The sequence below is a fragment of the Coturnix japonica genome, chromosome 6 (assembly GCF_001577835.2).
Source record: "Coturnix japonica isolate 7356 chromosome 6, Coturnix japonica 2.1, whole genome shotgun sequence".
Lineage (NCBI taxonomy): Eukaryota > Metazoa > Chordata > Aves > Galliformes > Phasianidae > Coturnix > Coturnix japonica.
In genome coordinates this window covers 15,395,835-15,420,476 of record NC_029521.1, presented here as the reverse complement: position 1 = coordinate 15,420,476, position 24,642 = coordinate 15,395,835, and the positions used below count along the sequence as shown (strand labels likewise).

The following is a 24,642-nucleotide window of genomic DNA, read 5'->3' as shown; positions in this document are numbered from 1 at the left end:
CGTGAGAGTAAGGTGGGACAGGTTCCCCGGTGTGATGGTGCGCTGGGTAGAGGACTTTCTTTTAAAGTTGGGGGGAAAAAAGGGCAAAGTTTCCGGATGCATCCATCTCTGTGTTCCTTCACAGCGCCCGATAGCGGTGCCGTTTGGGGCGCCGCGCGTATCGGTGCGAACAATATAAACTCGAAAATTGTTGCTTCACGGAGAGCACCGGCTGGATGCAAAATGCGGGAATGCAAAATGAGGAATTCGAGGTTTGAAGCACAGCTGGTATGGCAAATACAGCCATCACACGTCTTGTCAGAAGCAAATATTCCCCAAATCCGGACAGCAACATTGCTTTTGAAAGATGTCGTTCCATATAAATGCCTTTAACGCCTGGCAGAAAATCCTTATGAACATGTTGACAAAGGCAATAACCCGGCTTATTTGATTAGTGTCCGTGTAATCTGAATACTGGCCTGTATCGACAAAAGAAACGTCAACCCCTTAATGCTTTTGAAAGAACGGATTTGCGCTACAATTAACGAGTAATCTCACACCGATCTTGAGTCACACTCCACGCGCCGCGCTGGGACTGGAGGGGGGGCTGAGCTCCTTGGGCTGCTCCCGACCCCAAAAGAACACCTTGTGGCTGTGGTCAGCCGGCAGGGAACAGAGCTGAGCCGCTGCGGCCCCTGTCTCCGGCGCTCCTATTTTCGCAGCCTTTATTGAACCAACATCTACCGGGGGCTCAGGAGGGGGCGGTGAGGATCCCTCACCCTGCGGAGCGATGCTCTGCGGGCACGCATCCTCCAAGGGGAGCATCGGGAGAGTGCTGGGAAAAAGGTTCTTCAGCAGAAGGCTGTGGGCACGGAACAGGCTGTCCAGGGCAGCGGTCACGGCCCCAAGTGTCGGAGTTGAGGGGGCGACCAGACAACGCTCTCAGTCGTACGCTCTGATTTTTGTGTGATCTGGTGTGGGGCAGGGAATTGGACCCGACGATCCTCGTAGGTCCCTTCCGACTCGAGATATTCTGTTATCCTATCATTCTACGATCCGGGGTTGGGCCCTGCAGCGAGGCTGGTCGGTGGTAGCCCGAGATGAGGGTTAACGCACATTATCGGGAAACAGTCACAGTCATATTTTTCTTTGTAACCTGCTTGGAAGACTGCCATGGTATTTTACGAAACAACCAGAATGTGAAATGGGATCTGGAAGCCCGATGCCCTGTAAGGGGATGCGGGGAGCTCAGCGGGGCAGGAGGTGCGCCAGGACCAAACTGCGGCACAGCCGGAGAGCGTTGAAGTTGGGGGGGGTGGAACGGGGGAAGATTTCTGCTGCCCGGAGGCAGCTTGCTCATTTTTGGTGAATGTCACCAGAGAGGATGTGGGTTTCTAGTATTTCTCCGTGATCTAAGTAATCGCTGGAGCTGGGCTGGCCAGCGCACAAACGTTTTAAAGCGGTAAGCTCGAGCCATTGCGTCCAGCTGGCAGCTGTGCGTAGTCCCAAGAGGACAAGAGGCTGAAATCCTGCGGACCCCTCCTCTTCTCTCTATAAGTCCCCCACAGCCGCAGTGGTGGGATGTGTCAGCACAACGTAAGAACGGGGAACTGAAAGTGAGATTCCCTCTCCCCACTGAGCAGTCTTTATTTTGGACCCGTGGGAAACGGCCCACGTCGCACAAAGCACGCGGTTGCTGAGGGCGACTTGCGGCGGGTTTGGGGCTCCGTGTCCACGCGTGCCCGTGCAGAGTGGGGGGCACTGCCTGGGAAGGGACCACTTTGTGCCAACACAGCACGCTCCCGCAGCGCCCCTAACCGCGCGTCCCCTCGGGTGCCGGCTGCCCGCAGGGAGGAAAGGGCACTTCTTGCTCCTAAGAAAAGCTGTACGGTGCGAGGCGCGGCCGAAGACCCCTACCCAGCGAAGTGATGGGTGGTTTGGGGCAGAACCGGAGAGGCAGCGTGCCATTACCCCACGGGGGATGGATTCCTTCGACCTTGAATCGCGTTCAAAGTCATAGGGAGAATGTCACAGTCCCGGGTCCATCATGCAAAGTGACTCTGCGCTCATCCCTCCCCGTGGCTCTTTCCATTAATTAGAGCTGCAGCGGCAGTGGGGGAGGGAAGAGCGGCTGGAAGGCAGCGGTTATGCAAAGTTTGGAGCCAGCATCCAAAAGAGCCAGGGCGGCTCTTGGAGGCAGCGCTTTGTAACCGGGCGGGCTGAGGTTATGATGCCGTAAGAAGCTCCATTAAGAAATTTTCATCTAATCACAGCTCGTTGCCTGCAAGACACAGTTACCACGACTAAGTCAAACTTTTCACCACAGGGACGAAGCAATGTGCTGTGACACGAGAGAGTCGTGAAAACTTGTCCTTACCCCTACCTCCAGGCAATCACTTCTACAATTACACTCCACAACTCAATTTTGCACAGCTGCCCCCATCCGCGCCCTCCTCCTCCTCCTCCTCGGTTTCTCACAGCTTTTTGCAATGATGCTCATCACACCGACTGCCGCCTATTTCACCCCGCTCCACCTACACAGCCCCGCTGCTGCTCGTCTGGGGTGCACCTCAGGAGCAGACCCCCACCCCCCCCACCCCGTGACCGTAGGGGGCGGCGGTAGGAGCAGCGGGGTCGGGGTGCAGCTCTCTCTCTCTCTCCCTCCCTCCCCTCCTTGCCCCGCTCGCCGCAGCCTTTCCCCGCTCTGCATCCCGGAACAGGAAAGTCCCGGTTCAGCTTTCCCCCATAAGATCCTGTCTCCCCCCGCCGCTCCCCTCCCTCTGCCCCTTCCTGCCTCTGGCCTTGCAGAGGGAGCCGCTCCGCTCCGTGCGGAACCGGGGCCGTAGTTGAGCTCGGGGCGGGTGGCGGGGCGCGGGGACGGGGTTCCGGGGACCCTGCGGCCGGGCTCAGCCCCCAGCCCGCCCCCGGCCCTGAGACGCAACCCGGTGCCCGAGGGTTCTCCGCAGCCTTGTGCCGGGATCCTGAAGTTAGTGGCTTGGTTGTGTGGGTGGTATTTTTGTGTTTGGGTTTTGTTTTTTGTGTTGGATTTTTTTTTTTCTTTTCTTTTCTCTCCTCCCTCGGATCTTCCGAAGAGACAGACTGGGGGAAGGGGAGGGAGGAGGAAGAATTAAGGAAGGGAAAAAATGGCGAGTGGCAGGAGCGGCGTGGAGAGCGCGGCACTTCTGTGCTGCTTCTTGCTGGCTAGCGGGAGCCTGAGCTGCTGCGCCCGGCCCGAGGAGGAGGAAGAGCACGAAGAGCAGCGCTCCTGTCACGGCGCCTTTGATCTCTACTTCATTCTGGATAAGTAAGTGACAGTCACGTTTGAAAATGGTTATTCACCCTTCGCTGCCTCTGTGCTGCTTCCCCTCCTCCTCTCAGTGCCTTCCTCCCTTCTCCCGCAGTGCCAAGATGCGCGTGCAGGGCAGGGTCTTTGCTTTTGTTCCCCTAGACGTACGTGTTTCCCAGGCGGAGCCTTTAGGGGAGTCCCGCGCTTCACCCTGTGTTAGGCATAGGCAGACCCGGGGGATCGGAGCACCCTCCGGTTGCGGTGCCCGGGCTGTAAGCGCTGAGGCTGAGCGGGCGGAGTGCGGTGCTCCCCGCATCCCCCGGTGCTGAGGCTGCAGAGAGGTGCGGGGATGGCACCTGCGGGATTCGGCCACAACGGGGCTGTCCGTGCAGATCTGCCTACAGCTGAGGTGTTGGAGCTTGTATGCAGTGATTGCCTTTTTAACATGATCTCTGTAAGATTTTATGGAACTTGCTTCTGGCCATCTTCTTTGGAGCTGTCTAAACCTGTGTTTGAGTTGTTATGTATATTAAAATATGCTGGCAAACACTTTTCTTTAATACCATGCGGTTCTAATTTAGATATAGCCTGAGGGTCTGAGTAAGCTCGCATCCATGAACACGCCATGACAAGTAGAGCGAAGCCTGTGTGCATAGGTGCACCCACAGGTGGTTCTCAAATAGTGTGAACTGATTTGCTCAGTGCACTGATTTGGCTGAACAGCTAGGGGTTAAAATCCAGGAGGTAACTGTTGGTCTTATGCATGTAGTGAGTGCAATGGTTGTGCTAACCAGTGCCTCCTGGGCTATAGGTGGGGTGTGGTGCTTTGAAATCCTGAAGCCTTTTCTTTGTGACTCTTGCCCATAAGCAAGGTTTGCACTGCGCCAGTTCCCAGCTGGGAAGACTGACCCATCCAGGCTTCCTGCTCTGCCTGCATGGGGCAAACACCACCGTCACTCAGGAGCCAATCCCTGTCTTCAAGAAGAAAAAGGTATCAGTCAGGATTCAGTTTACAGAGCTAAACTGTCTGGAGACTACCAAAGGCATTCTGCCTTTCTGGAAGATGCTCTAGCATGCTATCTAGTGGCTTTGGTGTTTGGTTTGTTTGTTGTATGGGTTCTCTTGGTGGCATGAAATATCTTTCCTTGTCTAAACTGTCCCTGTGCGCTCCCATTTATTAATGTGCTGCATTCCTGTGCCGTTTCTCTTCAGATGATCAGAGAGCACTTTAGTGCTTTACTGAGGTGGTTGCTGTTATCAGATTTCCCTCTACTTGGGGAAATCATGGCAGAGGACAAAGGGATTTGCTTGCAGTTACTGATATGTGTAGCAGTAGAAAGCTGGTTGTGTAAGCAAACCCCTCCTCCGTGTTGTAGACACAAAAGCATGCATTTTCTTTTAGCAGACTACAGGTCTTGCATGTTGGCTCAGGTGCTGTATATTCTGCTCTGCTGCAGATTATACCCAATGGTGGCTGGAGTAAAAGTCATGCACTTACATTCCATTGGGAAAATTCTCTTTAGCTTCAGTTGCAGATTGAGTCTTTATAACCTTCAAGAGTTTGAAAGAGAAACCCATTGGCAGAAACTGCAGTAAATGCTTTTTTGGACCCTTGGTTTTAGAAAATATTCTCAATCCTGTGAGCTAGTGGCAAAGGCAGCAGCAAAGCTGCTTCTGGCCTTAATGAGATTGCGTTACAATCCATAAGGGTAACACTGGAGTGCCAGATCTTTGGAGCCATAGGTCCCTTGTGGCTTTCCTGCTTTAACAGAATGCATGTGATGCTGAGAGGGAGTGCACATAATGGCTGGGGGTGTGTTTAATCCCAGATGTATCCTGTGGCATTTGGCACAACATGAGGACTTGGGTTGGACTCAGTGACCCTTATGGGTCCCTTCCAACTTAGGATATTCTGTGTTTCTATGAAGAGCATTTCTGGAGTCAGGGAGGGCTGTCTGCATGGGCAGATCCTGGACCTTGGGAAAGTTCTTTAGAAAGGAACTAGTAATTGATCAGTGCTGAGAAGAGCTGGGGTGTTTCTGGTAGGGAGGAGGCAGGATGCCAGCTGTAAGCAGCTGGCCAAATCTGGAGATGCAGAGGACAGAAATTTGGATCTACACTGATGCATATCTGCAAAGAATCCTGTCTCTCATTTCTAATGAGAGAATCCCCTGAAAAGCCAATGGGTGTTGACCAGTGGGAATCCCCACATGTCCTGAGCATTGCACACCTTCTAGAACTAGGTGCGTTCAGTCTTAATTTGCTGTGTAACAATGGGATTGAAGCACTGACTCTGAAGACTCCAGGATTTAATTCTGTGACCCTGTGGTACACTCTTTAGCTGAATGACAAATCTTGTCTGTGAAGTCAGTCCCAGTGAATCAAAATGACTTTAAATCTGTTTTGCTTTCATTCCTCGTGGAAAGATGCAATCTCACATCTGTAGGAGGTAAAATGGGGAAGGCAACAAACCTTTCTCCTCTTGCATGTAAGCGCTGTGTTTTACTGCAATGACTTTATTGGGTCATGATTTTCTTTTCCATTCTGCTAGTCAGTCTGTGAGGATCTAATCCTGCAGGCAATAACCTTCAGAGGAAAAAGATCATCTGCTGGTGAAGTTATTGGTATAATATACGTGGTACCCATTAGGAAGGAGAAAAAACAACAGCTTGTTGAGCTCTTGCAGCTTTTCCCTTCCTGAAGTTGATTACAGCCCTTTATATTAACTGTATGGGATAGGCATGATTAGAGCAGTGGAACTAAGCCTCTGGTGTCTGAGAAACTGGCTTGGTGAAAAGGAAAAGCATCATGTGTGGGAGGGAGACCTGCTATCATCCTCCTTAGAGTTTTCTGACCATGTCAGAGCCACGTTAGATCGGCTTTGTCTCTGTGAATGCCCTAAATGAGCAAACGTCTTGAAGCTGCAAGAACTGGACATTTGCTGGCTGCAGTCTTGTGCAGTCTGTATGCTGTACCCCATGAGTTATACAGGCCTGATCTTACTTGGAGGTGCAGTGGAAGTCTTTGAAGTATTGAACAGAAGCAGCAGAAATTTTCCTGTTTGCAGAGAATTGATCCCTCAGCACGAGGCACAGCAATCTACTGCGCCATTAGAGCGCTCACTGCTCCTATGGCATGTGGTAAGATCGGGTTGTGTGGTACCACATATCTCATGTTGGTCTTTAAACAAGCATAGCTGATAAGCTAAAAAAATACATGGGTGAGTACTTTCAACTTGCTTTGGTTCCTCCTCCTGCTTAGTCTGTCCAAGTGCATGAAGACCTTAATTTCAGCCCAGTCCCAAACTACTGAGGACAGGCTGCTTGACTGCTCTGGTCTTGTAGAGACATCCTCGTGCTTGAGTATGTAAACACACTTTCCTTTCATCCCTGCCTTGGTGGTAACATTCAGCTGTTGTTTGTAGTCATACTGAAACACATTTGCACCGCAAAAAGGATGACTGACCTCTAGTGTTTTTAGTGCCTGGCGACATCACTATGGTTGTTTATTAGTGCAACAAATCTAAGTCCTATATTAAAAGAGTTTCCAACTCTCCTGTAAATGCCTTCTCTTGGCAGTGCCTGACATGACAGATGTGAGTGGCAGAGCTCTCTGAGCTCTGTATTTATCAAATACACATAAATGTATTTGGTTTGTTTTTGACCATAGGACAGGATGGGAAATGAAGGGGGGTGGGCGAAGGAGAGTGTGAGATTCTCAAAAGCATTTTCTCATTCTTTTCTTTCTTACTATGTTTGTGAAAATATTGTTTGGATTTAGAGGAAGACTGAGCTGTGCTGCCTTGAGGAAAATATTTTTCTTTTTTTCCCCCCACAACATGGACCATGGCAGTGCAAATGTATTGGGGCCCTGGCTGTCTTTCTTTCAGAGCAGCAATTCTAGCCTTTTTGGGAACTAACCTAGCTATCCTTTTTCCTTTTCCCCTTAAATTAAGGATAGTCCCACTTCACGGCATTCCTGTCTCTTGGGTCCACAACAATATTGCTTTTCACATCAGTTTTGCTACCTCTGTGCTTGGCAGAAGCTTTGCTAAAGACATCAGTGCAGTGTGGCCACTCAAGCCTTTTTTTCCCTTGTAATCTGTTTTGCAGCTGCCTCCCTTTACTCTTGCTAAACTGCTCTCAAGAGGTGAGCCCCTGCTGGTGTGGAAATGGTGTGGAAGAGCACAACCTCTGCCAGTTAGATGGGAAACTAGCAGCCCTGTCTCATCTCATTCTGTGTGATTTGTTTAGGGATATATATATATAATATATATATCCCTAAACAATATATATATATATATATATATATATATATATATATATATATAATATATATATATATATATATATATGATGACCTCAACACTCCTGAAGTTTCGTGAGGTCTGTCAGGAGGGAAAGGAGTTGATACCTTGCAAAATTTGAGGCAAGCCAGAACGCCACCATCAGAACAAAAAGCATTTTTCAGTAGCTGCTATTCTGGGCCTGTTTTTTAGTTGTTTTAAGGCAAACACAATGCATTGAATGCATTGATAATTTCCAGGTAATCTTTACATATTTTTTTTTCTTTCTTTAAATGTGTTTTATTAAAAGCAAATAAAGAAAAGGGTTTGGTAAACACATTCTGTTTCCCTTCTCCTATGCTCCCAAGAAAGCATGGCTTCCTTGCCAAGATTTTGAATGAATTTAGCACTCATGAAAGTAATGAATTATGAGTACTGGTGAGAGTGGGTAGTTCTGGCTTTAGTCACTGCCTGCTTTTGGTAAGCATCTGCCTATTGCAACCAGACTTCAGCTTATCTCGTGGTCTGGGACCTGATGCAGGTAAATGAGATTGAGAGCACACTCTGGATAGAAGCATTAGCTTTGTTCCTTAGACTTCATCCATTGTTATACAAATGTGTGTTCTGTCTGAATTTTCCCCTGTATAACAAAACCTCATCATCTACATGGTACCTCTTGTGGCTTCCAATTGCCTGCAAGCAATATTCTTTATAGTTCTCAAAACATAATCTGTTGGTATTTTGCCTTTACATCTTCCTTTGTTGTGGTTATGTTGCAGGCAGTGCTGGGATTTCCTTACAACCAGGTGTAATTGTGTGGAATGTTCCAAAGGAACTTTTTATCCAGCTGCAGACATACCTATGTTATTGGAACCAGGTTTTATTTGTTTGCATTTTGTCTGATGTCATTTTGCCAGATTTGCCTTTTGGAAAGGAAGAAAAATTTAGGGAACCCAATTTCCTTCCCCACTGCCCCAAGGAAAAAGAAAAATCTTCATAAATCCAAAAACAAAGCTAATGGGTAGTGGTTATTTGACATAAAACATGTACAGTTTACAGGAAGAAAAAACCATGGCGGCTTGTCATTTGCAGTCTATTTATGCATGTAACTAAATCTGATTTATTTGGGGCTTGAGCCAAGGAAACAAACCGTAACATTCCCCCTGACCTGGGGTTTCAGTTTGTGTGTGGTCACTGATGGAGAATTTCATTACTTTTGTAATGAAGCTTGCAGACCAAATGCTGGCATGCGATCTGTTCTGAGTTGTTACAATGTGTCGTAGCACCAAACTTCTTTATAGTCAATGAGTGAGTTCTTGCAGCACCAGAGCTGTGCTTCCATGCCCTCTGTTCTCTCTTGCATCTTGCTGTGAGTGCTGTATTCTGACTGGGTTTGAGGGCTATGCTTCACTCCCCAGGCTGTGTTAGTAGGATTGGGATTCAGAGAGCATTTCTTCAAGGGCTGGAGCTGCTGAGAGCAGTGCTGGAGCTTTACTGGGGGATCTGACATGGTCAGATATCTGGCCTGTGAGCTGCACATTGGGGCCTGCTTTTCTTGTGTCACGAGAGCTATAACACCAGGGGACAGAGCTTGTGGGTCAGGTAGATTACAGTAGGAGCAGTTGGTTATGAGGGATGGTTTACACAAATCAGCAATACTGCTGTAGATTGTCAGTAGTTTTATAAGGGAAAAGCAATGTATAAAAATTAATAGTTTTGGTCATAAAAACCTATTGGATTCAAATGCTTTGAGTCCTGTGTTCAGTGTTCTGTCTGAGGACTAAGAAATCTGTTTCCCAGCCGTTTCATCTCCTTCCCCTCCCTGCTCCAGTGCTTGTCTTGTTCATTACTGCTGTAAGTACTTTGCAGTGTGGACTGTCTTGGAGTGGCTGTCTCTGCCAGTGTTCCTAATTGCCTTTGGAGCAGATAATATAAACTGGTCCTTCTTAGCCTGGATGAGTCACTCACTGAAGGTCCCTTCCATGCTTGCAGGAAGCACTGTTTGAGAGAGGAAGGTCCTTGCCACTTTGAATGCTTTGCTAGCTCTCAGGAAGGGAGCTGAGGGATGGATGAACATGAGTGTGCATGTCTGAAGCCACAACAAACTAGATGCCCCAGGGTCTGCTTTTATTGCAGAGCCATTATTAGCCATGTGCAAGAATTTTCCTACTGTCTGTGATGTGGTTGCAGCCACAAAGATCTCTCTCTAAATAACAGCAAACTGCCTTGTTTCTGAGCAGTGGGCCATACACAGGGCCCCTGCTAGCTCAAGGGGATACTTAGGGACAAGCAGACTTAATTGCTGTTGTGTTCCCTCGATGCCATGTTCAAACTGAACCCAGAGTCAGTAATAATGGACTGCTCCAGGATCTCTGAAAAAGCTGTCACCAGTTAATCAGGCCTCAGAGCCTGTTAGGGCAGAGGGCTATGCCTGCAGCCAGCACATGCTATGATGCCTTAACCAGCAGCAAGGGGAAGGCCCGACTTTGACACGCTTGCTGTGTTCTTCACACTGACACAGAGCTCTGCTAAGCTGCAAAGAGTCACTCCAAAATAAGCAGGAGCTGAATCGAGCCCTGCAATCGCATCACTTCCTTCCACCCCCAGAAATACTTGCTGGCCTCCTTTACCCCTCCCATCCAGCAGTAGCAATGTGAAATTTAGGAAAACGGCAGCGGGAGCAGCAGCTGCTCCTCAGGGCTGTGAGGCAGAGAGTGCATTCTTTCCTATGTTGTGGTTTGCTGACTCCTCTCTTTGTCTCTTGTGTAATGGGAACTGAGCTTGGGGAGCGCACTCCCAGAAATTACTCCTGTGGATTTTCTGCTTTGTTTGGGCCAGTTTTGTAGGCACGAACGCTGGGGGATTCTGGTTTTTTGCTGGCCTTGCTCCAGGCTCTGCCCAGTGAGCCACCAGCAGGAACAGCCCCTGACACATTTTATGTTCAGCAGCTGTTTGTTGCTTTGTGTTTGTCTCTGCCACCAGAACCAGAGGCCTGAGGCTCCGGCTTTCTTTCTGGTTCTGGAGGGCTTACAAGACTCCTGTAAGCTGCAGGCTGGTGTCCAAGGAGATCTCGGTGCTCTGCAGAGCAGTGGGCTGTGTGGGGCACCTGGCTCATCACTGCCCCATACCTTTTCTGTGCAGTGCTGGTCCATGCTTTGCTTATTCTTTCCTTGTTATTCAGAAGTCTTCATAGTTTCTCCAAAATCTTATACACAAAGCATATCGCTCAGTGGCCAATCAGGCCAGGCAGTGAATTTAGTTTTTGGTTTTTGTTTTTTTTCTTGTTTTTTTGTTTTGTTTTGTTTGGTTGTTTTTTTTTACTGATTGTATTTTAAAACATATCACTTTCATTTCAGGCTCTTACTGACATCAGTATGCTGATTAACAGGAGTTTCTTTTTTTCCCCATTTATCATAGGGTTTTAAGGGAAACAACAAAGGCACTGAAACTACTGTAAAAGGCTGTGAGGGTGTCCAGGAATAAACTGTGGTGTAGAACATCACTGGAAAACCTTATACTTTCTCAAGGCTTAGGATCTTGGTGAGGTACAGGCATGAGCTGCCCGGGGAGGTGGTGAAGTCACTGTCCCTGGAGAGGTGTTCAAGAAATGTGGAGATGTGGCACTGAGGGACATGGTTAGTGGGCGTGGTGGAGGTGGGTTGGTTGAACTGGAAGATACTGGTGGTCTTTTCCAGCCTTTGTGATTCTATGAATTGGGGAGCTGAAAATGAATATGACTTTTTAAGTATTGGATATGATTTAAAAAAATAAAATAAAATAAAATAATAAAAAAAAAAAGGATGTGCTTGAATTGTTTCACAGCTTCTGTCTTGCCATGGAGAACCATGGCAAAAAGGTCCTAGTGCCATCAAGTTATGCAGCACAGGGTATTAATTTGTGCTGCCATCACAATTTTACTGTTTTAAAGCTAAAATCCAAAAAGCAGCAAAATGACTTCATATTTTCAACAGTGTTGAGTTGTTTCTGCTTCTGTCAGTGAGTATTATTTGATGGTTGTGGGGAACTTAGTATGTAGCTTAACAAACACAGTGCTGTTGTAACTCTATGATGGAATACTTCCAATGAGGACTAGCCCACGATAAGGACATCACTACAGTTTCAGAGATGGGCAACTGTAGAATTATTACAGTCACTTTTGCTTACTCTTAGTGCCTCTTGTTTTCCCCTTTCCAAGAATAGGGATTTCATTTGCATGGAAATACATAGTATTATGGTTATCTGAGCATTTGCACTTCAGGTCTTTGTGTTTTTTCTAGTATCAGTACTTTATGACTTTCCTAAATATTCAGTATCTATGGTGCTGTTTTACTGAACTGTTCTTTGCCTGAAGGTTAGGTATTTCTTAGAGGAATGGGGGAGCTGGGGGGAAGCGCCAAAATAAATAGAGACACTTGAGAAAGACTTAAGAAGGGACTAGAAATGACAGTTTGTTGCCATTATGAAGTAAATATGCTGCTACTTTGTTTTCTTGGATTGTATCACTGCTATTGAAACTGGCGGTAGAAAACTGATACCTCAAAATTGTGTTTTATGAGTAAGAAACTGGCTACTTTGTAAAGATGTGACCACACTGGAATTTGCATGAGTGGGGCTTAACTGGGAGGTCTGGCTCAGAATGTAACTGGAAAGAGTCAACTTGGGGTGTGAGGACAGAATTTGAAATAGTAATGCAAACTGAAATCTATGAATGTACAGATTTTGCTGCTTTGAATCTTACAGAGATGCAAGAGAAATTTGTTAAAATTCAACCAAATTAGTGATTCAATCTGGGACTTGCAGAAGAACCCTGGGAGGCTGTTGGTACTGGACAGCTTTGGTTCCCTTCTGAAAAAGCAGTTCTTTAAGCACATGTCTTGTGTGGGCTTTTGGATTATTTTTCTGTTTTGAGAAAAATAGTCTTGTTCAATAGTAGTGTGATCTTCTTTTCCTGGTACTTTGCACCAATATGGGAACATGGCTCATCCATTGCACAGCACCTATAAATGGGAGCATGCAGGTCAGTCCTTGGCAGTCCTTGGAGCATTGTTGGCTCTTACCTACTTGCAGGCAACTTAATTTCTTCATTGTTTGTTAACCACATTGTTCTGTGAATGGCTTGCCATTCTCCAGGAGAGCAGTGTCAAGGCACAGGACCAGGTATATTCCAGTGTCAGCACCTCAGTGGCTCTTGTCCCATTCTTTGCTCTCCTCCAGCCCACCAGTGCTGAACACATGGACTTGTTCGCTGATCTGAATCTGGTGAAAGGAGGTAGAAATATCTGGCACAGGTGCTTGGGAATTGTGCTTGGGAAGCCCATAGCACAATTGCAGCTGTTTTCACTTTCGTACATTTATGCAGGAAAACGTCTAATGGCCATCAGAGGAAGCCTAAGGCTTTTTGCTTCTTCAGTAGTTACATTTCAAAAGTATCTTAGTTCTCATTTCTAATCTCCTGTGATCCTTCTTGATATGCTGCTACTTTATCTCTGCCCTTCTCAACCTTTGCCCAAGACAAATACAGGTATTTGCCTGGCCAGCAAGATGAATTAGCTATTTGTTCAGTCTTAAGAGTGCTTTTCAAACCAGATTTCTCATGCTTTTTTTTTTTTTAGCCTATTAAATTACTTGAAAGTGTACAACCTAGATCACATGTAGCAATCAGCTATCATTTAAAATAGATTTGCAGCATGCTGGGCTCTGTTTGGGGTCTGAGTCCCACAGGACTCTTGTGGTGCCTGAGAACCTAAGACTAAACTGAGAAAAGACAGGGAAAGAATAATGGAATTTTGTAGATTGGGAATAGATGCACAAACATAATATAACTAATTGCCAGGCATTTCATGGGAAGTCTGTAACAGAGCCAGGGATTGACTCTCTAAAATTCTAGTCCAGTGTTTGCTATTAGCATTGCCTTTCCCCTCTGAATGTGTACTTCAAACGCTTTCTCTTTTGAAACAAACAGTAATTCATGGAAACATTCTCTCACGTGTTCTGGGAGGGTGGATGATCAGTACAAACTTTCCTCGTGGCTGCAGCAGCATAGCTATGCTCTAGGAAAGTAAACAATCTATTAGCAGATGATTTAGCAACATCAATAAAATGAATTATACTAAAAGAAAATATGTAATAAAAAAAGCAGAGGGAAGAACATCTAGCGAGCTTGTCTTGAAATTGTATTTCTACTTGTATTTGGGTCCATGGGTATTGTCATAACAGCTTGGTTATGGCTTCCAGCACAGCTGCTGTAGAAGCCCCACTGGCACCAGCAGCCTTGCCTCCAAACACCTCTGCCCAGATTGTCCCTCACTACCTCTGGAGTGTCCCACTCTTAAAACTGATACAAGGAATTTCTCCATGAAATGAATGCAATCCATTCTGTTTTGTTCACAGGTCTGGAAGCGTCAGAAATCATTGGACAGAGATTTACTCTTTTGTGGAAAGCCTGGCTGAGAAGTTCATAAGGTAAATTTTTCTTAGATGGTATTTTAATTTGGTTGTATGTATGTATACGTATATTTGTGTGCATTATCTCCCATTCCCTGCTTAATCTGATGAAGCAGTGTGTATGATATATAAATCTGACTTGTTTTTCTGTTTCAGTCCAATGCTGCGCATGTCTTTCATTGTTTTTTCTTCGCGAGGCACTACAATCATGAAATTAACAGAAAACAGGCAAGTACTTCCCAGCTTTCAATCAAAAGCACCTCCCATCCCTCAAGCAGTGAAGTGTTCTGCAAAACCAGGATGCAGAGCTCTGTCTCTGCCCTTGGTGTGGTATCCACTGAAATCCTTCCACTGTTTTCAGGTGCCAGGAGATCCAGAAGGTCTGCTGCCCTCCTCTTAACATTTTCAGCCTTACAAGAAAAATGCAGCACTGGGGTTCCCATTCTTAAAATATTTCAGAAAGGAAATGTGCTTCCAGTCCAGAGTTTGCATACATTGCCCTCAGTGTCCCTAGCTACCCAGATAAGGCAGCTTTTGTGTAAGAGCTCTCAAACCCTGAGCTAAGGAGCTGAAGACTGTGAAAGTCCCACAGTGTTTTCTGAAATAGCTCAAAACTCTGAGCTTGACACCAGCAGCAATCACACCAGGTGGTCCTGGAGCACCACCTGCCAGGCTGTTGCACCCCTGCCTTTGTACAGTGGCTGTGCCAGAAGTGCTTTGTTACTGTGCACCTGGGCAGTAGGTTTTTTAAAGGGAGTCTTTGCCAGATCAAAATTTTTGTTGGCACCTTCATAATTGTGTCCTTGGGCCTCTGTTTTTCTATCTAGGAGGGCAGAGCTCAAGGGTTTGGGGCTTTTTGTTTGTTTTATTTTTGTTTTTCACTATTCCCAGGGAAATTAATGCTTTACAAGTTGGGAAGTAAACAAGAGCCCAGTAGCAGAATGTCAAATGTGATATAAAAATACTTCCTGTCCTCTGTTTACTGTTGGATCTTCATCTGTGCTTTTTCACCTCATTTTATACTGAAAAGTTGCATTTCTTGCCCTAAGGACACTCCTCATTCTAGCTTATTTTACCTTCATCCGCTTTCCCCTACAATTGTTCTTTCAGAAATTGGGACAGTTAATATTAATTTCTCTGAGTGGTGCTCTTTGTCTCCATGTGTTTCTTTGTGGGGCAATAAGCTGTGTATCAGGAGTCATGGTGTCCAAGTTGTACCAGGGAACATTCTGTGCCCGAAAAAGGTTGATGGTCCACTGGTGTAGGACAGGAAATTCTCCTCATTCCCACCCTATTTTCATCTGGTCTCTATCTTTATAATGGAAAAGTCTTAATCCCTGCTGTCCTGATGATTGATTGAATAATGAGCTTTTATCTATCCCATTTTCATGACAGGGTCATAAGCTTTTGGATTCTCATTCCATCTGCAGTTTGTCAGCATTCAGTATCCAGCATTTACTTTAATTCTATCTTGCCCTGGTAGACAGTGTACCAGGGACAGGACTGAAGCCTTAAAAATGGATTAACCCTAACATGGTGACATGCCTAGTTTTGTGCTCCATGGGTGTTGGCTGATGTCAAAACTGCTTTTGGAAAAAAAGATAAATCTTGGTTTTGCTGGTGTTAGTTCATGTGTATGGACAGAATGTGTAGTTTATCTGTTATTTGTGTTATTTGATAAAGCAGCCACCAAAATACATCTAATAAAATTCTTTCTTTCTTTCTTTTTGTCTAAAGGGAAGCCATAAGAAGGGGGCTTGAAATTCTTCAGTATGAAGTGCCTGGAGGAGACACGTTCATGCATGAAGGATTTAAAAGGGTATACACTCCAGAATCTCTTTTCTTTGATTTATACATGTAAACTTTGCTTTCCTTGCTGCTTCTGCACTTAATCGCAAATTATGTTCTATGCTTCACTGCAGGCGAATGAGCAGATTTACCATGAGACCTATGGAGGTAGGTGCTGTGTATTTCTTGTTATGGGTCTGTGTGGAAGAGATAGGGATGACAGATTTACGTGACCTGCAGTAAACTCATTGGAAGAAGTTTTGGAGAAGGGATTGGTGTTACACAATCATTGCATTCCATTTTGACTACAGCCCTACTTTCAGATGTGTGATTCATGGTTTATTAAGACCAGAGTAAACCAGTATGATCCCAGATCTGACCCAGGGCAGAATTTAGACCAGAGCATTGCAGACAGAATGGTTTGTACTGCACCCAGGGACAAGAACTCACACACGTACCTGTACTTCTCTGTTCTGATGCACTCAGACCCATGTGCTTCCTGCTCCCAGCTTCTCTTTCTTAATAGAGTAGGTACGAGTGTGATCAGCTGGAGATTTTTGTGAATAATTTAGGACCAGACTCTCAGTCAATGTACTGCATGTTTCTATTAAATTTCAAGAGGGAAATGTATTTGTGCTTTAATATGTGCCAAAGAGAAAGCCTGGTTTGTTGAACTGAGCACTTTCTGCCTGGTTTGTGTGCTGGTGTTACATTGTTCTTGTTTGTGAGCTGATGGCCTCTTTGGAAGGCCCAGAAAAAGGTCAGTCCCTTCTAATAAAACAGGGTACAAGTGTGGAGTCTTCAGCAGCAACACTGTTATATGGCTCTCCAGATGCTCCTACCTGACAAATACAAGGGTGTTATGAGCCCAACTGAAAATTATTTTCCTCTTCCTAAGAGATTGAGAACAGTTGATTAGTTTTTAGCTAAGTTGATTAGTAAGGAAGATGGAGTAGATGATGTCTGGAATTATAAAATAAACTATTTGGAAAGAAACAAAAATTGAGAAGAAAACAAAGTTCAATTTATTTCTGTCCTTTTTCAAACATCCTTAGCAAAGAAAGAGTAATACAGGAAATATTGCTTTTTTTCCCCTAAGATGCAGGTCATTTTTTAAAAGGTTTTGTATCTGTGTTGACATGACATGGGAAGGACTGCATGGCATAAGAAACCTGTCAGAAGTAATCAGTCTTTAGCTTCAGACAGTATGGGGAAAGACAATTGAAATCATACCAGATTACTTTGAAAAAATGACATAGTTCTTTGAAAGTAGTGTGTGCATATTAGTATGTGTGATTACTGAAGCAGGATGGTTGGTTGAACCATCATTTGTATATCAATTGGGACTTTTTTTTTATAGCATTTTTTATTTTTCTAGGTAGTACTGTGCTCTGTATCATGTTGCTTATCTAGCTATCCAAAACTCATGCAACCTTTTCACGTAAGCTTATGTGGGACTTGAACTTGCTTATCCCAAGACATGAATTTGCTCCAGTGGATTTGGTCTTCCAGTTTTTCAGGCTTAAAATTCCTGTGAACTTCACCGACAATTCTTGTTGCATGAAAAGCATAGGACTGAAGCCCTTGTGGAAGTACCTTTTCATGCTGTGTTCAGTAGGGATTCTCCTTGAAAACCTGGTGGAGGCTGAAGATAGAGTTTCAGGAGAGCTCCTCTTGGAAAGAAAGGTCTTGCACTGGCAGTCTCTGGACAGTGTCCATGCAGATGGGTGTTTGTCAAGAGAAGAGGAAAAACTTATCTGTCTCCAAGAACAGATTTTACCATTTCCCCACATGTAGGGTATAGATGCTATACAGGACAGAGAAGTTTGTACACAAGCCTTGCTTGAGCAGTTCTCCTTCAAGTGCTGCTTGTGTGTTGAAGGTGCACAGTTTTCTGCCTGCCGTATGCTGTCATACATCTGATCTTCAGCTGTGGTAGATGAGTGCACTTCCAACAAAGTCTGCACAAATCAGGCTGAGATTCCAGCCTTGTGATTTTGAGTTTTTGTCAACAAAAAGACATGTGTCACTTCAAACTTATTTGCACTGTCAAATCTTGTGTCATCCATATGCAATCTGTTAACTATTGTCCATGTAGGAGTTCGGACTGCTAGTGTGATTATTGCTCTGACGGATGGAGAATTGCAAGACGTTCAGTTCTATTATGCAGAACAAGAAGTAAGTCACCTTCACATTTACCCAAACTGGCTCAAGTTAAACCTGTGGGTATTCACTGTTGGCTCTAATTTTTTAATATATATATATTTTTTCTTATATGGTTATATATATATTTTTTTTTTATTTAGGCCAACAGGGCCAGAAGTTTTGGAGCTATTGTTTATTGTGTTGGAGTGAAAGATTTCAATGAAACTCAGGTAAGCTTGCTTGCTTTTATTTTGCTATTTTTTTTTCTTTTATACTAGTAGAGGAGTAATAGCATTAGTTGAAGGCATTTATTTAATTACTTGAGGCATAAATCATTTCATGTCAGTATGATGTCTTTCAGCAAGTATGAAGGGGCCCAGTTGTATTCACTGTAATTTTATTTTCCTCGTGATTTATGATTGTCTTTCTTTGCAGCTGTCAACAATAGCTGACAGCATCGATCATGTTTTTCCAGTTACGGGAGGCTTTTATGCCCTAAGAGGAACCATTGATTCAGTAAGTTGGCTATTCTGAAACCTACAAATGGGGTCCCTTTCCTGTGTGCATAGATTAAAAATGATCATCAAAAATGCCTTTACCTTAAATCTTCCAGATTCTCAAGAAATCTTGCATTGAGATCCTAGCAGCTGAGCCATCCAGTGTTTGTGCAGGAGGTAAGCTTTTGCAAGACTGGGGTGGTAAGGCAAGTAAATAACACTAATGAAATGTTGGTAACTACCTAACGTTGTGTCAGAGCTGAAGTCCACTGATGAGTTGGAAAGCATCTCCCAAGGCTGTAGCTGGAGCCATACTGTGTCCCTTCTGAGCTTGGGAGGGAGCTGGTGCTGATACACTTGTGTCCTCAGAATGCAGGCTTGGTAAAATGGCTGAGAGTGCACTGGGGCAACTGGAGATGATGCTCTTTAAGATGCCCAATAGAATGAGGATATGAGTGGTATAAAACTAGACTACTAGGGGCTATTTTTGTGTCTAATTCAACATCTCCCAGATTACTGGAAAGACTTTGTTCATTGGATCTGCTAGGGCTTGTCAGCTGTTAAAACAAGGCTTTGCAGAACATTCACAGAAACTTCAGATTTATTGAATCAGATGTAATGAACTGCCAAGGCAGAGATACCCAGCATGCTTTCCAAAGTGTTACTGTTTAACTTAATTGTAGTGAAAGAACTACTGGTGTACAAGCAAATGTGAAGAATCCCCAGAGAAGCTGCTGGTAACTTCATGCCTTTCCTGTTTAGGATATTTAGCTTGCATTTGTTCTTGTTTATGTTAGCAATCTGCTACAGTTTTTCTACTTAATAGACTATTGCAGACTAATGAGAGTGACAGCTTAAGCTTGCTGGAAGGTGTTGTTTAGAGTGGTTATTTAGATCTCTTACTGTCTTGTGTTCACTTCCTTGTATGCTGAAGAATGAGCGCATACAAATGCAGGTTGCCTGAAAGCTGACCTTGAAAACATGGAACAAAAGGGAGACTTGGGAAAACCTATTAAATAGCATAAAGAAGAGAAATCGTTCACTCTCTATTTCCACATATTTATCACAGCATGGTTGTGTGTGGAGTTTTTAAACTTCAAATGAAATATCCTTGTATCTTTCCAATTAATTCTAAACAGGTGGTTGTGGGGCAGATGTTTCTCAGAATATTATCTTTGGAAAATCTCAAGAAGGAAATATTTTGCTTTTAAAAATTTCCTTTGCAGACTGCAGAATTTATCAAAAAAAACTTAAAAGCTTTGAGTCAACGTTTTTGTTTTTTAATTTCATAGCAATTAATTGTTTTTATTTCTGGTGTTCCAGGCAATTTTTGGATAATAAATTATTACAAGTTTTCTTGCTTGTTAAATATTGCTTTTAGCTAAACAGAAGTGAGAGCTCCAGTAGGGATTTGGCACAATATAAGAATATTGAAGGTTTGCATCTGAAAAGATCTTTTCACATCAGAAGTTTGAAAATATTTTCCAAAAGAACTCTGGAAAAATATACTTTTCAGGAGAAGATCCCACTTCTTGAAAGTGGATGTGTTTCCTCAAAACCAGCAAAACTGTTTTGAAAAAGCAGTATCTCAGTTTTCATGTATTCTGCATGCATGCGTGAATTCAGGAGCTCATTCTGTCTCTGCTGACAACCATCCAGCAAAGGTGGGATCAGGGTGAAGCATGTTGATGACCCACTAGGGCATGAAGATGAGGAACTCGTGTGTGATGGCTTGCTTATAGCAGCAGGGAGCTTAAAAGTAGGAAGGAGCCACAAGCGCAGCTTAATGTGATGCAGGCCGTCAGCATGGGTTAAATTGTCTTTGACACCAAGAACTGAACACATAATTGGTTTTTCTACAAGCTAAGTCCTGCAAGACTTACCTGGAATGAACCTGAAAGAGCTTTTAGAGCACAAAGCTAGACTCCAGGTTGGCTTTATCATCTTGAATAATCCTATTTACTTCAACAGAAACAGAGGCTTCTCTTCATAGATCTTTGTTTGCACCACTGTCTCCTGGAGGGAATCTCCTTAGGCTGAACAACTTTTTTCACAATAGTGTGAATTCAGGTTTTGAATTCAGTTCACTGGACAGTCAGATAATAGCTCTGTGTGTAACGTGACTTATTCAGATTTAAGCACAGGAAAGTCCCAGGGCACTGAAGTCTTAACAGAATTTTAAGACCTTTTAAAAATTTCTGTAATCACTTAGTGGAATTTACTGGTAATGTATATGTAAGAAGTAAGATCACATAGCTGTTAATTTCTATATGAAAATATATATCCTGTACCTTTAGAGCTGCCTGAAATTTAGAACATGGTATTTTCTAGAAATTTAAGGTTGGTCTCCTTTCTTTCTAGTTAGGAACGTTTTGTTGTTGTTGTATTTTTTTTATATTTTTTTATTTATTAAATGTAATTTAAATTTGTGTTTCAGAATTTTGATTAAAAAATTACTCAGTTTTTCAGAAGTGCCATCCATTGTGATATTCTCCAGCAAGGAAGCTTGCTCAGTTGTAGCCTCAAAACGCAGAGCTATCCTTGCATTTTATTCTCACTTGTCTGAGTAAGGAGGTGAAAACCAGTTGGGATTTTGTTCAGCACTTTTCCTAATGTCTAATATCTGATAGGAGAGCAGGAAGGATTCTGGGGTTGGTTACTGGAAGCTGTTCTCGACCAGGGATTAGTGCAGACTGACCCACTCCTTGCAGCTCTTATTACAACTCATAATTACCACTGTGCTGGTAATCACTGGGGTTTTCAGCTTCATTTTTGATTTGTGAGAGATTTAGTAAGTTGCTGATGGTATGGTTTCCATGTGGTTGCAGCTGAATTATGACAACTCCTGTTGGGTCTCTGACTCCCCATGACAAAGATATCCAGCAAATCCATTTACAAATTGATCTAGTTGTGTTATGACAGCTATCTGATGCTTAATGCTTTCTGACCCTGCAAATTTGTCGTCCCCGCTGTAGAGAAATGTAGTTTTGGTCCTTTCTGTTCCCTCTGATTTAAAGTGACCAAGACATGCAGCCTGTAAACAGGCTATCAGTGCAGCAGCAGAGGTGCCTCCTATTCTGTTTGACAGCATCATTGCTTTGATTATGCTTACGGTATGAGGATGTGATTGAAAGGTTTTGTTGGATGTGGCATCCTACTGGCCACATCAACTCCCAGGTGTGGATGCAAGCCGTCAGCTTCTCATCAGAGTCACAGAAGCGGAGCCGACAGCGCAGCCAGTGCACACCAGCTCCAACCTACCATCTCGCTGCCAGCGCTGCCCGGTTATTTCAGTGCTGACCTTTTTCCCTTCGCTGTCTTGTCAAAAGCTGCAATCTGTGAGCTGACGGTAACTAAGGAAGAAAAGGACGCAGCCAGAGCCAGGGCGCAAAATTAAATGGAATTAGCCATTTCAACAGACCATCACCCAGGACATGCTAATGTTTGGGAACATTCGAAGGGGCAGACTTCTCATTGGCAATGAGCAAATCCAGTACTAGCTGTCTGTATTTCCACATGAGTCTGAGATTGTATCTCAATCGCCAGCTTGTGTTGGCAGGCAGGTTACTCTGAAGGCAGTTCTCACAAGTGACTGTGCAGAATGGCAGTGATGGGGAAAAGAAGGGTAGAAGGGGTAACCTGCCCTGACAACAGTAGTCCTCTAGATGTAGCTTTTACCTTTTGATGTTTTGTGTTGAATGATTCAGTTAAATCTTTATGGTTGCTGCCTTTTGGGATTGGGGTGGGAGGGCAAAATCTAGCTGCAATTTTATTTCAGCAAGCTGCTTTCTTGTAAAATTGAGAAACAAAAACAAAATTTCTTATCTGGGCATTTATGTCGCTAGGTGGGCTGGCTGTAGACTACATCAGTGTGAAAATTTGGATTCAGACATAGGGCAGAGGACAGCTGTCATCATGTATTTCAAACCACTCTGGAAAGGAATGCTGTATTTGAGTCATTTTTCATAATACCTCTGTACTTTTATTTACAGAACCCTTTCAAGTTGTGGTAAGAGGCAATGGCTTTTATCATGCGAGAAATATCGACCAGGTACTCTGCAGCTTCAAGCTCAATGACAGCCTTACTATCAGTAAGTCTGAAGGGAGGAGTTCCATATCTCCTGTGGCTGTCACCACACAGGATGCAGCCCCCCTCCCATCCACGTCAGGGAGCCATGCAGTGGCTGTGGGGGGAGGTGGGTGGGGACCTTTATCTGGCAGGAGGTTAAAACTTATCTTTGTTCAGTCTTAAAACCTTTGGGCACTGTGTTGTGAGGCATTATGCAGGAGATGCTGCTGTACAGTGGATTTCAACATTGCTGTAGTGATTCACGTGGGGCATGCATACAACCACTGAGGACTGGGTATCAAGTCTGAACAGGAAGAAATAAAGCTGCTTCTTATTTTCTATTTCACCTTCAGTAAAAATATATAAAGTTACCTTGATGCCTGAAGATGTGTTCAAGCTATTTATTCACTGATTTAGAAGATACTTGCTTGAAAGCAGGACCCTTCTGCCCTGCTTTGCTCCTCTCTGGCACAAGTTGCCAGTCTCATGGCAGAGAATGCTGAAGGTGGAAAATCCCTGTAATTGCTGTGCTCAGTGGGGTTTTTGGTCAGCTGTCTCAGCAGCCAGGTGAAGGACTGAATGGCCAAAAAAGATCAAGGGTACAGTTTCTCAGCAATCTTTTCCCTGAGAAGCAGGGTGTCTGGTGAGGTGGAGCATGGCTTGGAAGGGGAGCTTTGCTCTTTCTGTATGTGCTGCTCTTGTTGGATGGACACAGTAGAGGCTTTCATTCTCTACCACAGCCAGGCTGGTGCCTTCCCTAGCAGTGAATTCACTTACAAGAGGGTGCTATGAATCGCTCCTTCATTTCTCATCCCAGTTGCCTCCATGAAGGCTGTGTTAAATAAACTGTGGTGGTCTCATTCCCATCAGTCTTACAGATGCTCTTTGCTGGGGATTTGTTTCTTGTGGTTTAGCAGATAGCCAGACTTCTGGCTTTTTCTGCCTTGCCCCTCATCTGCTGGCACCTTGACTAGATTTCACACAGCAAATGCTAGGGCGGACCTGGAAACAGTGAGGAGAAAAGCAGCCTTAATTCTAAATCTCTGTGGTGTGTTTTGCTTAGGTTAGCTGATTTCATGAGACACTGATCGATGCCATCCTTGGTGGTTTTTTTTCCCCCTTTCTCAGGCTGGCCCCAAAAAAATACCACTGCAGCTTCCCTTCTTCAGCAGAGATGAGGCCTCAGAAATAAGCTATATTTTCAGGTGTACTGGAGTGGGTGAAGCAGGAAGGATCAGCTCTCATATCTGTTGTTGCTGGAGTTTTTGTTTGTTTGTTGTTTTTTGTTTTTCCTAGGTACAAGGAATGCTCTAGACTCTAAAGTTATAAAATAAGGTGGTAGCTTTTACCAGACCCAAGCTTACCTGGGGTGAACAGGTTGCCTGGGATGATTCCTCAGTGTCTTTCTCTGGCCAGGCACCTTAGAGCTTTGTTGGGCCACTTGGAGTGAAGTTACAGTAGCAACTTGTTTGCTTTCATGCTTCAGTCACTCACTCCTAGGGTTGTTCAGTCTTGTTTATACTTTTGATCCCTTTTGGTCCCTTGAGTAACCAGAGGGGTCAGAGTATTCTGTATAAGTAGGCTTGGCGTGTGCTTTTTAGGTAGCCAAGATGAGTATTGCTTAAAGGTAACTTCAAAATGTCTGAGCACTTCTGCTGGGAGCATAAATATTTCAACTCCTAGCTGTGGTACCTCTAGCCTGATAATACCATATTAGCATCACCAAGAACGATCATCCCAATGCTTGGCTTTATAATCAGTATCACTGGGGAGCATTGATTTTTGCCCTTACTGTGGCTCCCATTAAGGTCAACCCTCCTCTAGGGAATGATCTCCATGAGACAATCTATATTTTTAAATCTCTGACAGTACATTAATTCCTTTTCAGATGAAAAGCCGACTCTTGTTCATGATACTTACCTGCTCTGTCCTGCTCCAGTGATTGAAGATGCCAGACAGTAAGTATTGCACTTGCAGTACGTGAGGGGAGAGGGAGCTTCTGTACAAGGGCATCATTCCTGAGCTAAGGGCTCAGAATTTTGCCTGAAGTGCCAAGCTAAAAAGATTTGGCTTTGTAATGTGAAGAGGGCGATCTCATATGTACAAATACATCTCCTAGGATGAGCCAGCATAGCTCTGTTCAATGCTG

General features: G+C 44.4%; 1 protein-coding gene across 1 annotated transcript in view; it reads left to right on the top strand.

Moving 5' to 3' along the window:
- The first annotated feature begins 2,648 nt into the window (after nucleotides 1-2,648).
- ANTXRL (ANTXR like) overlaps nucleotides 2,649-24,642 on the top strand; it is a 52,160-nt gene continuing 30,166 nt past the window's right edge. Inside the window, exons 1-12 of the mRNA XM_015866789.2 lie at nucleotides 2,649-2,965; nucleotides 3,072-3,283; nucleotides 13,941-14,012; nucleotides 14,151-14,222; nucleotides 15,732-15,813; nucleotides 15,917-15,950; nucleotides 17,881-17,960; nucleotides 18,089-18,157; nucleotides 18,363-18,443; nucleotides 18,541-18,601; nucleotides 22,417-22,515; nucleotides 24,382-24,451. Of these exons, the coding sequence (XP_015722275.1) occupies nucleotides 3,123-3,283; nucleotides 13,941-14,012; nucleotides 14,151-14,222; nucleotides 15,732-15,813; nucleotides 15,917-15,950; nucleotides 17,881-17,960; nucleotides 18,089-18,157; nucleotides 18,363-18,443; nucleotides 18,541-18,601; nucleotides 22,417-22,515; nucleotides 24,382-24,451 (881 nt within the window). The 5' untranslated portion in view covers nucleotides 2,649-2,965; nucleotides 3,072-3,122. The remainder of the gene's footprint in view (nucleotides 2,966-3,071; nucleotides 3,284-13,940; nucleotides 14,013-14,150; nucleotides 14,223-15,731; nucleotides 15,814-15,916; nucleotides 15,951-17,880; nucleotides 17,961-18,088; nucleotides 18,158-18,362; nucleotides 18,444-18,540; nucleotides 18,602-22,416; nucleotides 22,516-24,381; nucleotides 24,452-24,642) is intronic.